This window comes from Protopterus annectens, chromosome 8.part0, assembly GCF_019279795.1.
Source record: "Protopterus annectens isolate FY-2018-M chromosome 8.part0, PAN1.0, whole genome shotgun sequence".
NCBI classification, from domain to species: domain Eukaryota; kingdom Metazoa; phylum Chordata; order Ceratodontiformes; family Protopteridae; genus Protopterus; species Protopterus annectens.
This window is the reverse complement of record NC_056741.1, coordinates 196,053,327-196,071,137: the sequence shown is the minus strand read 5'-3', so window position 1 is coordinate 196,071,137 and position 17,811 is coordinate 196,053,327. Positions and strand designations below refer to the sequence as shown.

Below are 17,811 nucleotides of genomic sequence, written 5' to 3'. Positions count from 1 at the left end.
GCTTGTTAGATGATGAAGCTGTAAGTTTAAGATGATCAAGCATGTACAATAAGGATAAGATTTCCAAACAGCATAATTACATTGCACAATTAGGAAAAATGATGTCCACTACATGTCTGTCAGCAATTCACACATTCCTGCATAGGCAGTAATGAGCTTTGTCATTGATAAGACATAAGGAATGGTGTATGTGCTTTTATTTCTAGTTCATATTAGGGTGGTGCAACATGTTTATACCCAAGAGCATACATTGAAGTACATTTTGTTTCAAAATAACTGGGAAAAAGTTGGCACTTCTTAAATACACCCATATAAAGTAAGTTGTATTTCTCTGTACACCATGACAAACTCAGAGTATATTAAACAATCTATATTTTGCACATAGATATCAACTGCAGATGTCGGTCAGTTTAGCTAAGAGGCTTGCCATTAACTTGTTATTCCCAAAGGGCATCATCCTGAGCTAAATCACTACAGCAAAAAATAAGTAATAATATCAGCAACTAAACAATGCAACAATGCCAAGCCATCTTTCAAAGTGATCTTGGATACAAAATATTATTCTTTGCTAAATACAGTCAGTAGTTTTCTTGTCAAATACTGTGGTACAGAATCAAGCAATAATGCTTCTGGAAGGGAATTGTTTACACAGCAGCACATGGCCTGGAGGCCATTATTGCACTTAGAGAATGGGCTATCTGTTAAATTGTTTTATATGTATATATTAATAAATCTGATATCAAATAGTTCCTCTGCCTTTTTCAAACTTGCTGTAGTATATGCTGGCTACTCGTTGGGGGTTAATGTCAATAAATAATGAGTTACATTTGAGTTTCAGAATTTATCATAGTGCTCAGCTAATCAGGGACAAATCTCACCAGAATCAGGGACAAATCCATAAGTAATCAGGGACACTTTTAAATTATCTGTACTATTAATGTAAGATACAGACAGAATAAGAGAATGTCCAAAATTTTAGCAGAGGTATAATAGAGACAGGCGAGAGGTATATGCACTTCATATCCACCAGAGAATGCATGATAATATAAATCATTTTATTATTACAACTTTTTAATTTTATAAGAACAATATTTAAAATCTGTCCATATCTGTAAGCCTTTGTTCCCTCATTATTTTAGACTTTATCCTGGTTTCTTGCATTAACAGATTGAGAGGTATGCATATATTTTTAAAGAGTTGCATCCACTACTCTATTGATTTCGATCTCTCTCTCTCTCTCTCTCTCTCTCTCGCTCTCTCTCTCTGTCACTCATACACACACACACACACATTCGCTTTCATGCATGTAAGCACCCATACACTCACACATGCAGACAGAATCATAAACACACTCATAAAAAATATAGTAAAAATGTGTGTATTATCCATTTGTTTTAATTTTACACTTGCTAAACAGCAAATGCACTGCTTAGCAAGCTAAAATAATGTCCCATTTACACTCACTCTCACTTTCATGCACGCATACACTCACTCACACAGTCATAAACACACACACCTGCACAAACACATGCACACGCACACAGACAAACACACACACACACACACACACACACACACACACACACACACACAAACACATACTTTCTTTTCTAATTTTACACTTGATAGCACATGTGCTGCTTAGCAAATGTAAAACAATGGTGGATGTTATCTCCATTACAGTCAGAGCGCCACAGCAGCTTAATATCCTGTTGTGAAGTAGAGATATCATTCATCACTGGGCATTACCTGCACATTAACACCCTGCTGGAGAATGTTTGCTCTGCAATTATGTACAGGTTACCCAATCTCTAAGTACAATTAAACCCAAGAAGTAAATGATTAAGGCTTTACTAACCTGTACAAAAGATATTTACATCCTTGTTGTACCTTGGTAGTTCTGGCTCCTGATTGGAAGAGATAATCCAGTTGCAATTGCTTAATAAAGATTCATTTCCTTGACACTGAACATCTTCCAGCAGGATGGTTCCATTTCCATTGTTAAATAATGTAGTGTTATATACATGCATAGTAGTTCCACACCTCAGTTGTCTACAAACCATATCCACGGTAGCATTCTCCCATAATGCATTTTGTACTCTGTGCCACGAACCACTGTAGTATATTTCCACGTAACCATCGCAAGGGCTGCCTCCATTTCTTAGTCTTGGTGTGTACTGTCTAGGGCCTGAAATGAGCGTCAATAACAGAACATAAATACTTAAATTTTTTTAATAAATGGCAGCAAATTTGCAAAGTATCTGAAAGGACATGTTAATAAAAAAGAGGAAAAAAGCAATTTCAGATACACCGTTTCTAAAGCTATGGTGCAGGTATTATGTAAACATTTCTGAGTAAAGATAATAAAATGACATGGCTCAAGTATTACAGGCCATCTACAGCTTGCCTTTACAAATGCATTAGTGAATCAGATGAATCTTACAAGTTTACTATATAAGATCGAACTACCACATAACCGAAACCCAAAACGCTGAGACCATAACACCAGACTTTCAAAATCCTGAAATGTCAAAAACCTGACTATCATATAACTGAACTTATAAAACACTGACTGACCTCAACTAAAAAACAATACAGAAGCCATTAACACATTTCAAATATATATTACCCTACAAACTTAAATCCTCCCACTATAAACCAAACAAAAATAAATAAATAAATAAAAACAGAGTACAACTTACAGAAAATACAAACACTACATGCATCATCAACACTATAGCAACAGTAAACTACGCTTATTAAATCCAGCTAATGTACCCAACCAAAACCACACCCCGCCCACCAACCAATAACAGCAAAGCCAAAGCATCACACTGAATAGTCATGATGGTAGCTATAGCACCATCATGAATATTCATTACAAAATAGAAACACACAAAAGAAAAACACCAAAAAAATAAATGAACTTTATGTTTTTGCAGGGGGGCAGTGCCCCCCTGCACCTCCCATGCCAGGCTGCGCCCCCAAACCTCCTGCAACTTACATATACCTACACCAAGATCACACTACAGTGTGGAAATTAGCAGATTTCCTATTATACTCACATCAGAGTGTCAGCTTTTTACACGTTCATTCATCTGAATGTTGGTAAAGTGAAGTTTCAATTAACTGAAACTTCGACTTTTTCATCTCGGTAATCTGAAAGTCGGTCTACTGACATTTTGGTAATGTCTAGTAGACCCAAATCTTACACACCATCTAATATTATGTTAGTCACCAAGTAATACAGTATAGAATATGTCCACAGCATAGCAGCCTATATTATCGTGTCTATATCAGTTCACTGAAACATCTGAAGTTCGAACACCATATGTTCGAACTTCAAACCATGAACTGCACAGACATCGAAGTCTTAGAACAGCAATGTTTTTTCCAGGGGAAAAAATAAATTGCTGTTCCAAGAAACACACACAACACACACACACCAAAACAACATCAATCCGCACACATACACTCAAAATCCTACATCTAACCCTACATTAAACTGTACATACACTACTACCTCTCCACTTACCTTAACCCAAACCCTAACCCTAAGGTCCGTCACTATCGCACACTCACCTGACCTGCTCCTTAACCCTAACTCATCTGTCCCGCCCTATCCATAAAGTCTTTCACTATCACACACCCACCTCATCCGCGCCCTAACCCTAACTCACCTAACCCGTGCCTTAACCCTAACATCCACACAATCGCACACTTAACTGAACCCAACCTGTAACTTCCCAACACATTCCTAATACATGTGAAGCCACAGAAATGGCCCACTGAATTCTTTCCCTGGGAAAGAATTTGGTGTTCTGCAGCTTTGCGATTACCAGTGTTCGAACTTTACAGTTGGAACATCTGGCATTCAATATTCATCCGTTTCGATGGACTGATATAAACCCTATATTATCTACCGTTCAGTTAGATGCAGTACACAATGCTAGCCCTTGCAGCCTTGCATTCTGAAATGGCAAATACCATATCTGGAATAAAAGAAGATGTGATATTTATGAACTGAAAAATAGCCAGGAGACCTAATGACTACTACACCACACAGTGCCCTAGAAAGCCTTCAGACATTCAGATTATGATGCTGATGTGCTTTTCACCATCTTATTTTTTGAATTATATTTTGTAATTTTCTGTCACTATTTTTCAGTGTTCCTAGTTCATAGGTTCATAGCTTCATAGATAGGTACTAGGTTATTGGCCCAAGGGCCTAAGAAAGCCTAGCCAACAAGGTTCCCTGGCTTACACCACCCAAGAAAGTTAATTTCCTGTGCCCCTGTACAGCAAAGCCACAAAAGTGATCCCTGGGGTGTATTTCTTATTTCTCATCCACTCATCAAGATTTTTCTTGAAGAGTGCTAACGAGGACCTTTGCTCGACATAGATGCGTAGCTTGTCCCAGAGTATAGGAAGTCTCTGGGACAGGAATCTATCCCTCCAGCATGTCCTGTTTATTGTGGTGACAAGGTTTAGGTTCCTAGACCATGTAGCTTGGAAGGATTGGTATTTCTTTAGGTGTAGCATGTGCAACAGCTCTGTGCTTAACATAGCTTTATATGTTAGGCAGAGATCTACTTGGAGTAGGCAATATGCTACAGAGTAAAGCTGGAGTTTTTTTTAGACAGTCAGTGTAGGGCATCTGTGTGAGGCCAGTAATCCTCTTTGTGAGGTACTTCTGTGGCCTTTCCAGCTGCTGCATATGTCTTGTGAGGTACATTCCAAAAGGTGTGTTGTACTCTATAATGGGTCTAATGAGTGTCGAGTAGAGGGGAACAATGACCTCTTTTTTCCTGGATGGGAACCTTTTTGTGATGAAGTGTGCCACATAGAAGGATTTCCTGAATACTGCGGTTATGTGATTATCAAAGAAGAGACTACTGTCCACCTGGGTCCCAAGGTCTCTTATCACACATTCAGCATTAAGTAGACTGCCTTTTATGTGGTAGTTCATGGGTACAGAGTTTTTACCAAAGGGCACGACAATGCACTTTTTGGCATTGAGCTTGAGGCCATGCCTCTGACACCTGGCATCTGTCTTAGTGAGGCCCTTCTGTAGGATGTCCGCATCATTTGGGAACTCGACTATGGCTCCTAGTTTGCAGTCATCTGCGAACTTCATTAGCCAGAGGCCTTCTGTGTCAGCCTGTACTTCAGAAAGGTAGATACCAAACAGGAGAGGTCCAAGGACTGAACCCTGTGGTACTCCACTTGTCACTGGTTTGAAGTCAGATTTGACTTTTACAGTGTGGGCTCTGTCAGTGAGCCAGTTGGCAGCCCATCTTGTGACGTAGAGATTTATACCTAGTTTAGTGAGTTTAGCTATAATTCCAAACTGGGGGATGGTGTCAAAAGCCTTGGCGAGATCTTGATAGGCTGTGTGAACCACTTTACCATCATCTACGGCTTTGGTGACTGCCTCAAAGAAGTCGATCTGGTTCAGAAGGCATGATCTGCCTTTCACAAGCCTGAACTGGGTGGTGCCAGAGTTTGTAGGTTACCAATGTCTTTCTTTATGAGTTCCATGATGATAAGTTCCATGGCCTTGCAGACCAAGCTTGTCAGGCTAATAGGGTGATAGTTCCCAGGATCAGTGGTGGCTCCCCCTTTGTGGAGTGGGATAACTGTTGATGTGTGCCATTCAGTGGGCACAAAGCCTGACATGAGACTATGATTGAATATGGTGCTTATGTGGGGAGCCAGTTGGTTCTGAAGTTCGTGTAAAATGCAGCCTGGATGTTGTCCAGTCCCATGCATGCTGTGTTTTGGGTTCTAGAGAGTGTAGCTTTTACCTGCATAGATGTGATTAAGACTCTGCATTCTTCCTGTATAGATATGGATTCTTTAGTGGGTGAGAGGTGGGTAAAGTTAGCAATGAACCTATCTGCCAGGATGCTGGCAATATCAGTTGGTTCTGCAATTTTCATGCTGTTGTGCTGTAGCTCAGAGCAGATCTGGGTGTTGCCATTGAGATTCTTGACGTAGCTATAGAATGCTTAGTGGTTGCCCTTAGAATCAGTGGCAATTTGTTTTCGTAGTTAGCTTTGGAGGATGTTATAAGGGATCTCGGCTTCCTAGTGAGGCTGACCAGTGAGCTCCTCCACTCATGGGATTTTACTCTGTTTTGCAACAGTTTTTTCCTTCTGTTGTAGAGTTTGTTTATGGCAGGAGACCACCAGATTGGCTTCCTTTTTTTGGAGGATAGCGTCTTGATTCTGTTTTGGATAGCACAATCCATGCACTAGTGTAATTGCTTATAGAGTGCATTTATGGAGGATTCAGCAGTCGTTAACTGTATTGTCCATCTGCATGGGTGTCATGAAGTTCGCCGCTTCTGTCTTGAGAAGCATGAAGCTGGCTTTGGAGAAATGTTTTACTGAGGTTTCCTTAATGGTGGGTTAGGGCGGGATGTGGATATCTAGGGTGATTAGCTTATGGTTGGATGTGACCAATGAGGATTTGACTTCAGGTGTGGAACACTGGTCACTCATGTTGGTAATGACTAGGTCTAGGATATTGTTGCCATTGGTGGAGGTCTGGATAAGTTGATACAAGGCATTGCAAGTTATGAATTCCAGAAAGTGTTGAGAGAAGGAGGTGGTACATGAGTAGTTTTCCCAGTTAATGGTGGGGTAGTTGAAGTCGCCCATTATTAGGGTGCTTGATTGAACCCTAATATTTTCCAGTATATCAAGAAAAGAGGAGTGGGAATCCTGGGGCATGGTGGGGATCTGTAGTAAGCAACAATTTGGATTGCAGTTTTGCCCAGAGTTAGTTGCACTTGGATAAGCTTGGATGCATTATGCTGCTCAACTAGCCAGGAGGTGTGAATATCCTTAATGAATATGGACACCTCCACCTTTGGTGTTCTGGACCAGGTTTGATGGCCACAAAGTATGATATGAGTTATAGCCTGATAATGCAGGTGTAGTCTCTAGAGCCTTGAACCAGGTCTCAGTCACTGCATAGATATCGATATTCTCCATTTTAAGGAGTGCCTTGAGTGAGTGCATTTTAAGATTTAGACTTCTAGCATTGAGTAGCATTACCTTCAGTTTTTGCTTGCCTGCTCCTGTTACGGTGGTGAATTTTTCATTTAAACCTTGCCTAAACAAGGCACTATAGGAGAGGCAAGAGCCTTAGCCAGTAACCGGAATCCCAGGGGTGACAGGTGCAGGCCATCTCTGGCAAAGCATTGTGGTCTGTCGACCATGTCGTCCCATGCAGACAGATACTGAATCCCCTTAGAATGCAGAATAGTATTGCCCTCATTGAAACTGTAAGCCTTTAGTACCCTCACTTCATGAGTATTCATGTTTTTCTGTCTCTTAAGTTATTTAATAATAGTTTTCCTTCTGTATAATCCAAATGTGGGATACTTCAATATATGCAGACAACACTGTCATATTAGTTGTGAAAATCATTCCACATGGAAAAAACTAACATATGCCATAAAACCAATACCACACAAGTAAGGAACAGGTGAATGACAGACAGAAAACCTGCAGAACTGCAAAACACCAATGCTTCTAACAGTTAATGCCAGCCTGACTGGAAATATGGCATGGAATGTCCATAGTTGACTGCATGCCAAAGCCCCGGATTTGGCCCCAGTGTGCTGCCTTATCACTATTTGCTACTGCACCGCTGACATGCTGGGGACCTGCCCTTTATAATGTTGAGAATTAGTGGTAGGTCCTCCCACCCTCCCCCAGATGATGAAGACAAGCAGAATGAGTGGTCAGAGGTCCACACCCTTTCTTATAGTTCACTCTTTCCTGAATCTATGCCTCCGGAAACAAAGACGGATACCTTGCATCTTCACCAGTTGACTGGATAATTATGTCGATATCTTGACAATATTATAGTTTCATAAAAAACATTGCAATCATCTGCACCCTTTCTGTGAATTAGTATAACTTTAAATCTTCTAAGACATTTTAAGCTTATCTCTTCAAATTATTTCCTTTATTCTTAAAGATACCTTTTTGTATCATTTTCTACCATCTGTCTGCTAACTGTCAAGCCTCCCCAATGGCCAGTAGATTATTGACTCAGGGCTGCTATGCTTTATTGAGGCACACACTGGCCAATAGGAGTACAAACACCTCTCTGACTGAAGCCTATCTATAAAACGTCAACAAATAAATCATAGTATTTACATTGGAGAGCCTTTAAAAGGGAATTGCCTTGTTCACCCTAAATGCAGTAAGCAGCAAACTGTACTTCCTGACACAATCAACAGCAGGCTGGAAAGAATAGAGTGACAAATGTCTTTACTAATCAACAGCTAGAGATGTAAAAAGAGCTCTTAAATCCCTTCATACTTACAAATATGATTCTGACCTGATAGTGGCCCATGTACTGGTGAATGGCCTCAGGTGCTGTAGTCAGAGTGATATGCAATGCATGGATCTGAGGCAAGAATGACACTGGCCTTTCTGGTATTTTTTTTCCATCATCCACAAAGATGAACAAGAATACGCTATGTAGCTAGTGTCATTCTAGGGGGATCTGGTATGTGTTAACTCAGAATGAAATGACTGTCAAGTCTTCCTGCTTTGTGAGAGATTGTCTGCACTCCTCTTTTCAAGTCTTTTTCACTCTGGCTAAAGCCTTTGCTATCCCCATTGTGACTCTGTATGCAGAGTTTGTCCAATGGATAATCCAACCTGTAAATTCTACTTTGCAACATACAAAGTATCACAACTCAATGTCATGAGTCTTAATACAAAAGAAAAAAATGGTTAAACTTGAAGCTTTCCTGTAACTTGAACATATTCATATATGCGTAGTTACAGAAACATAGTTTCATATGCACTCATTTACTCTATTCTTGGGTTTAGGGCCTATCACATCTTCAGACCCACTGGAAATTATGAGAAGTATTAGTATTTATCAAGAATAACATCACCTCATGACAGATTCCTTGGGACACCTCATTTGATTTAAGTAAAGTCAGTGTTTTTTGTGGTCTATAGCATTTCTACAGTGTCTCTTATTGTGAACTCCTAGATGTCCAAATCACTTAGACAAATTACCACTTTATAGTTAGCCATAGAACATTCCCCTTTCCCCTTCTGAACATGATAACTAACTGCTCCCTGATACCCAATACCTTTCTAGCTGTGGACTGCAATTATCCATCAATAAAATGGCTGACCCACACTGCTAATGGTCAGTATGCCCAGTGCTTCACTGATATCATATATGTTAGCTGCCTTGGACAATCAGATAGCCATCCTGCAAGGGACCCTTTTACCCTTTATTTTGTATCATAAATATGGCTACTTCTTGTACACCTTCAAATGGATCATCCTCACTCTTTAAATCAGATCATAAATCAGTCATCATTTCCACTAAAATGGTTGACATCTTCCATGGAAATACATCAGTGTTTGAGGACTTCTCAAAAGCAAACTTTCTTCGGTCACTAGATGACCTAAGTAAATACTACTGCATTTGTCCTCCAATAGACCCATTGCTAAAACCACTGCCAGTGCCTCTGACTTCTACTCCCACTTAAATAGTTCTATTGAGAAGGCAGCTCCTATCTGCAACAAATGTAATGAGAAATTAATGAGACCCAATTCCTTCATAAATAAATTGTATAATGAGGGAGAAATTAGTTAATTCTCTGCACTTTAAGAGCACACATCAGCAAACTAGTAAAGTTCTTAAGGTAACCATTAGCAAGCTCTAAGCTGAGTAAAAAGTAATGTCTTTCAGCTTTTCTCGGTCAGGGGTCAGCACAGTGGAACTCCAGTCCACTAATGATTGGCAGTGGATTTTTATGGTGCCAAGTTGCCAGCTCGATGCCCAACCTTCTAAGAAGGCACACCCATTCATGCACGCAACTACCTGCATGACTTTATATGTCACTCGACCACAGGGAGGACATTCAGACTCCACACAGAAGGCGCTCCAGCCAAGAATCGAACAGGAGAACCTCTTGCTGTGAGGTGACAATGCTAAGTGCTGCACCACTGCGTATGAACTTAAAATATAAGTTTTACAACTCCAAAACTTTTAAACTGTGGGAATCCTCTCCATTCAAACTTAAAGATGTCGCAACTTACCCCAAGTTCCACACACAGCTAAAATCTCAGGTATTTAATAAGTCACAATGTACCCACTACCTATTCAGACACATAACCTGAAATAATTAGCAAATATCCTCCACTGATATGCAATCATTTTGCTTTCTGTCTCCTCAGCCTTCTGTAAACAAAGTGTATAGATCACATTTCTAGCAGCTTATAAACAAAGTATGTTTTTGTACACATATTTCAGTACTTTTGTGATACTTTCTATCCCACTCTATTTGTTAATGTACTTTTTTGTTCCTTACTAATACAGACCAGTTGTTTTACATTAAGAAGGTTTGTGGTCTGCACTGTTGTGGCAGGACAGGTAGCTTACATCCTTCTAAGTTGGGAGTTGCTGATTGAAGGCTTAGTGTCTGTTATTCTAAAAGTGTATTAGTTCTGGTTTAAGCACTTGGGACAGTTATTTTACATTAAGAAGGTGTGGTCTGCACTCTTGTGGGAGGAGAGGGTAGATTCTGCCCTTCTGAGCTGGGAGTTTCTGGTTAAAGGCAACGGAGACCTCCAAAGCAGAAACACAAGCAACCTCCAGCCCCCAACACAACCCAAATGACACATAGCCCACAAACTCAATGTGCCACGCAACCACAGCCCATAAGGCAAAATGATGTACCCAACACTCTAGTCACAGGTGACTTTATAGTCAGGCACACTGATGTTCCACTCACCAGGCTAAACAAGGAGAAAGTTACTATCAGCTTCCTGTCTGGTGCCAGGATCCACCACATAATGCACGCACTCAGGTCACTCCACAACAAGCACACATATGACTCTGTCATTGTCCCTGTTGGTGTGAATGACCTGAGACGTACCTCCCTGGACTATATGAAAAGAGACATGGAGGAGGTTTCCAATCTTGTAGCCCAGGCAGGTATGACCCTAGCCCTGAGTAGCATCCTGCCATCACCCAGAATCCTACCACACTAAAAGGACAAAATGATTGACTTCAACAATTGCCTAAGCTTCTGGTGTCATTCTAAGGGGATCCACTATCTGTCTGCCTGGGATGATATGATCGACAGACCATGATGCTTTGCCAGAGATGGCCTACACCTGTTGCCCTTGGGATTCTGGATACTGGCTAAGGCTCTTGCCACCCCTGTAGTGCTTTTTTTAGGCAAGGTTCAAATGACAAATTCACCACTTTAACAGGTACAAGCAAGCAAAATCTGAGAGTAATGCTACTAAATGCTAGAAGTCTAAACCTCAAAGTGCATTCACTCGAGGCACTCCTTAAAATGGAGAACATCGACATCTGTGCAGTGACAGAGACCTGGTTCAAGGCTGTAGAGTGCACCCCTGCATTACCAGGCTATAATTCATTCCACACCTTTCGCCCACCTAACCTGGACTGAAACACTAAAGGTGGAGATGTGTCCATATTCATTAAGGATATCCACACCTCCAGGCTAGTTGCTCAACATAATGCATCTGAGAGTATCCAAGTGCAACTAAATCTGGGCAATTCAAATTGTAACTTGCTACAGATCCCCCACCATGCCCCAGGATTCACACTCCTCATTTCTGGATACACTGAAAATGTTAGGGTACAACCCAACACCCTAATAATGGGTGATTTCAACTACCCCACCATTAACTGGGAAAACTACACATGTACCAACTCTTTTGCTCAACGTTTTCTGGAATTCAAAAATTCCAATGCCTTGGATCAACTTATCCACACCCCAAAACAGGGGCAGCAATATCCTAGACCTGGTCATTATCAACATGGGTGACCGGTGTTCCACACCAGAGGTCAAATCCTCATTGGTCAGTTCCAACCACAAGCTAATTACCCTAGACACCCACATCCCACCCCCACCTCCTTTAGGGAAATCACTGTAAAAATAACTCCAAAGCCAACTTCACGCTTCTTAAGACAGAAGTGGCAAACGTCATGGCACCCATGCAGATGGACAATAGAGGTAAGACTGCTGAATCCTACACAAATGCACTTTATAAGCACTTACATGAGTGCATGGATTGTGCTATCCCTAACAGAACCAAGGTGCTATCCTCCAAAAAAAGGAAGCCAATCTGTTGGTCCCCTGTCATAAACAAACTCTACAACAGAAGAAAGAAACTGTTGCAAAAAAGAGTAAAATCCCATGATTGGAGGATCTCCCTGGTCAGCCTCAGTAAAAAGCTGAGATCCTTCATAAAACCCTCCAAAGCCCAGTTATGAAAACAAAATTGCCTCTGATTCTAAAGAGAACCACAAAGCATTCTATAGCTATGTCAAGTATCTCAGTGGCAACACTCAGATCTGCTCTGAGTTGCAGCACAATGGCACTAAATATACAGAACCAACTGATATTGCCAGCATCTTGGCAGATAGGTTCAGTGCTAACTTTACCACCCTCTCACTCCCTAAAGGCCCCATCTCTATACTGGAAGAATGTAAAGTTCTTGTAATCACAGGTAAAAAGCACACTCTTCAAGGCTTTGAACACAGCATCCATGGGACCTGACAACATCCCAGGCTGCATTCTACATGGAATGCAGAATAAACTGGCACCCCATCTAAGCTCCATGTTCATTCATAGCCTCACCTCAGCTTTTGTGCCCACTGAATGGAGCACAGCAACGGTTATCCCACTGCACAAAGGAGGAGCCACCATGGACCTCAGGAACTACTGCCCCATTAGCCTAAAGAGCCTGGTCTGCAAGGCCGTGGAACATGTCATCATGGATCTTATACACAAAGACATTGATAATCTCCAAACTCTAGACCCCGCCCAGTTTGGGTTTGTAAAAGGCAGATCGTGTCTCCTGAACCTGATAGACTTCTTTGAAGCAGTCACCAAAGCCACAGATGAGGGTAAAGTGGTTCACACAGCCTATCTAGATCTTGCCAAGGATTTGACACCATCCCCCACTCTGGAATTATAGATAAACTCACTAAACTAGCTATAAATCCCTATGTCACAAGATGGGTTGACAACTGGCTCACTGACAGAACCCACACTGTGAAAGGAGCAGACTCCAAATCCATCTTCAGACCAGTGACAAGTGGAGTATCACAGGGTTCAGTCCTGGGTCCTCTCCTGTTTGGTATCTACTTTTATGAAGTACAGGCTAACACAGAAGGTCTTTGGCTAACAAAGTTCCCAGATGACTACAAACTAGAAGCCGTAATCGAAACTCCTGACAATGTGGACATCCTACTAAAAGGTCTCACAGAGACAGATGCCTGGTGTCAAAGCCATGGCCTCAAGCTCAATGCCAAAAAGTGCACTGTCATCCCCTTTAGTAAAAGCTCTGTACCCATGAGCTACCGCATAGGTGGTAGTCTACTTAACACAGAAAGTGTGATAAGAAACCTTGGGACATAGGTAGACAGTAGTCTCTTCTTTGATAATCACATCGCCACAGTAGTTAGGAAATCCTTCTACGTGGCACACCTCATCACAAAAAGTTTCTCATCCAGGAAAAAAGAGGTCATTGTTCCCCTCTACTCATCACTCATTAGACCCATTATATTGTACAATGCCCTTTTGGTATGTACCTCACAAGAAATCTACAACAACTGGAAAGGCCGCAGAAATACCTCACAAAGAGGATTACTAGCCTCAAACAGATGCCCTATGCAGACCGTCTCAAAAAACTCCAGTTTTACTCCATCACATATTGCCTACTCAGAGGTGATCTCTGCCTAACATACAAAGCCATGTCAAACCCAGAGCTGGTGGACATGCTCCATGTTCATTCATAGCCTCACCTCAGCTTTTGTGCCCACTGAATGGAGCACAGCAACGGTTATCCCACTCCACAAAGGAGGAGCCACCATGGACCTCAGGAACTACTGCCCCATTAGCCTAAAGAGCCTGGTCTGCAAGGCCGTGGAACATGTCATCATGGATCTTATACACAAAGACATTGATAATCTCCAAACTCTGGACCCCACCCAGTTTGGGTTTGTAAAAGGCAGATCATGTCTCCTAAACCTGATAGACTTCTTTGAAGCAGTCACCAAAGCCACAGATGAGGGTAAAGTGGTTCACACAGCCTATCTAGATCTTGCCAAGGATTTGACACCATCCCCCACTCTGGAATTATAGATAAACTCACTAAACTAGCTATAAATCCCTATGTCACAAGATGGGTTGACAACTGGCTCACTGACAGAACCCACACTGTGAAAGGAGCAGACTCCAAATCCATCTTCAGACCAGTGACAAGTGGAGTACCACAGGGTTCAGTCCTGGGTCCTCTCCTGTTTGGTATCTACTTTTATGAAGTACAGGCTAACACAGAAGGTCTTTGGCTAACAAAGTTCACAGATGACTACAAACTAGAAGCCATAATCGAAACTCCTGACAATGTGGACATCCTACAAAAAGGTCTCACAGAGACAGATGCCTGGTGTCAAAGCCATGGCCTCAAGCTCAATGCCAAAAAGTGCACTGTCATCCCCTTTGGTAAAAACTCTGTACCCATGAGCTACCGCATAGGTGGTAGTCTACTTAACACAGAAAGTGTGATAAGAAACCTTGGGACACAGGTAGACAGTAGTCTCTTCTTTGATAATCACATCGCCACAGTAGTCAGGAAATCCTTCTACGTGGCACACCTCATCACAAAAAGTTTCTCATCCAGGAAAAAAGAGGTCATTGTTCCCCTCTACTCATCACTCATTAGACCCATTATATTGTACAATGCCCTTTTGGTATGTACCTCACAAGACATCTACAACAACTGGAAAGGCTGCAGAAATACCTCACAAAGAGGATTACTAGCCTCAAACAGATGCCCTCATGAACCGTCTCAAAAAACTCCAGCTTTACTCCATCACATATTGCCTACTCAGAGGTGATCTCTGCCTAACATACAAAGCCATGTCAAACCCAGAGCTGGTGGACATGCTCCACTTAAAGAAATCCCAATCCCTCCTAGGTACATGCTCTAGGGACCTAAACCTTGTCACTACAATAAACAGAGCATGCTAGGGGTATAGGTTCCTGTCCCAGAGACTTCCCATACTCTGGAACAAACTACCTATCTATATCAAACAAAGCTCTTCATTAGCACTCTTCAAGAAAAATCTTGATGATTGGATGGGAGATAGGAAATTCACCCCAGGATCACCTCTGTGGCTCTGCTCGACAGGGGCACAGGGAAATAATTTTCTTGGGTGGCAAAAGCCAGGGTACCTTTTTGGCTAGGCTTATATAGGCCCTAGGGCCAATAGCCTAGTACCTACCTATGAACCTATTAGTATTTAAATCACATTTGTGAATGCACTTTTTCATACCCTGTAAGAGTGGTTATTTAATGGACCCCCCCCCCCCCCAGCAGAGAGTGAAACCGGTAAGAATTAATCAGTGTTCTATTGAAAATAAAATAAAATAAATTAATTAAATTACTAATAAAACAAAACATAATTACAAATACTTAACTATGTCAGGAAATTAATTACTTTTATCCAACAATGTTTGGTAATAGCTCACAATAATGTTACCCACTATGATCAAAAATGAATAGCTAATATCATAGTTGACAAGTTTAGTATAAATTTTACCCTACCCACAGTTATGGCTATTCCACAGATTTCACAGTCCCAGCCACCCCCTTAACTATTACTGGACAAGTCATCATACCCATATCAAAAGCTATGAACATTTCATACAGGTTGCCAGTACCAGCTAAGACCTGTCTGAACTCCTATTGAACCTCTTTAATCTAAGCCTTTCCACTGGCTAAATTCTTGAACCATAGAAAACAGCAATGAAAAGGTCACCAACAACCAATTTGTTCAGAGTCAGGTATTCACAAACTAGCCTATGAAAGAAATGTTTACTAATTGGTGACTCCATTGTTAGGCATAGAGATTCCCCACTTACCAGGTTGGACAAGGACATGGTCACTGTCAGCTACCTTTTGGGTGTCAGGACCACAGGCATTATAACCACCCTCAAGAACACTTTTCTCAGAGGAATGTGACTGTGATATGGTAGTGCCATAATGCTGTAGTAATTGGTAGCAAGTAGAAATGCAACTTCACTTATAATCAAAAAATGCAATTGGTAACTGAGATAAAAAGTTATTTTTTATTTATTTAGCATCATTACCAGGCAACACTGCAGTAATATCTTAAACACTGTCAGTAATGAACTACAGTACTAATGGAAATAGGTGAAATAGTGCAAGATTATTTAAATGTAATAACACTACAGTCAGGAAAAAAAAGAGTATAACAATACAATGCTAATGGGACACAATAGTCTGTGCATAACAGAAGTGCTAATTTTAGTAGTATTTCCACAAAAAGTGCAATCAATAATTTCAAAAGCATAAAATAAAAGTAATGACTTCACTGTGTATAATAAGGCAGTAGTAAAATCAGTCACAGTAGCTCAACAAGACTGATGAAGATGTTATAAGATAAAAAAATTGTTCTGCCAAGCTGAGCAAGACTCCTGGTATTTAAAGTCTGTAAGGCTCTGTCCCTGCAGAAGCTGACCAATCCAAATTTAATCAACACCCCCATAGAAATTGGTCAAACAAAATTAAGCCTCCAGTCTTGACTGGACCCAAAGGTCAGGTGGCTGTCATATAGGATCCTGTGTTCTCACCAAAGGCTGGAATACCAAAGACCCAGTCCTACGAAGCTGATGACGCCCTAGTAGCATGATGAAACAGCAGAAATCCAGATGGAAAGGGGCTTCGTAGTCTTTTACTTCTCTATATTCTTCTTGTCTTCACAGTAGCCAAGCAATAAGGAGCACCAAACTGAACAAGTATCCTGGCATTTAAAGTCTGTAAACCTATGCCCCTACAGAAACTGGCAAATCAAAATGGAGGTAATGCCCCTGAAGAAACTGGCCAATCAAAATTAAGCACTCCAGTCCTTCATTGGAACAGAAGCTCAGATAGCTGTCACATGGAAGCCTTAGCTCTCACCAAAGGCTGAAAAATGGCAGGTAAATTTAAGTCAAGTAATTTTCAACATGTTTACGCTTTTCATAAGTATCACAAACAAGAGTGCTATCAAACTACTTTCTCCAAGTAGTAACAAGCAAAAAGTGAGTATCCCAAGAACCCTGAGTCTAAACTGTCTGTTTTATTAGCTAGTTAAAAACTTTCACAGTTGCTCACTGCATCTTCAAGCTTTAAGTGACACTGACCATAATGCAGGAGGGAGTAGCAAGAGACTTATAATATTCTAAGAATCTCTGCAAATTAGTATGGAAAAATTAAGAAGTCATAGAGACACAAATTATTCAGAAAGGCAGTATTCAAAGGGATATGTGGTTAATTGATAATATCTATACACTGAGTAACAATGATCCTTCTTTTTTTAATATATAGGTTCAAAAGTTCATAGGAGAATGCTAAGGTAATAGTTCACGAGCTCTTACAAGCCTAGACACTTTTACACAAATTTTGCCCAGTTTTTGATCCATAAGGACTAGATGATGGCTTAGGTCTGTGCCTATGCCTTTGAGCATTTTATAGACTGCCTCTGTCCATAAGGGATATGGGTGGTATCCCATCAGTGAATTTCAATTCCCACTGCATTGATCCAAACTGCTTTTAAAGAGAGTCAGGGAAGGGTTCTGCATTATGTGAATAGGAAGCCTGTTCCAGAAAATGGGACATTTCTGAGACACATACCTGTCTCTCGAGCATGTTCTTTTTGTGTCACAGACCGGGTTTAGATCCTTAGCTTTGGTGGCTCTTATGCAGT

The 17,811-nt window shown here is 41.0% G+C and overlaps 1 protein-coding gene across 1 annotated transcript in view; it reads right to left on the bottom strand.

Annotated features, from left to right (window-relative positions):
- The window catches only part of LOC122808189 (antigen WC1.1-like), a 997,107-nt gene that overhangs the window by 820,819 nt on the left and 158,477 nt on the right, over positions 1-17,811 (bottom strand). The window contains exon 5 of the mRNA XM_044079157.1: positions 1,859-2,188. Within this exon, the coding sequence (XP_043935092.1) occupies positions 1,859-2,188 (330 nt within the window). The remainder of the gene's footprint in view (positions 1-1,858; positions 2,189-17,811) is intronic.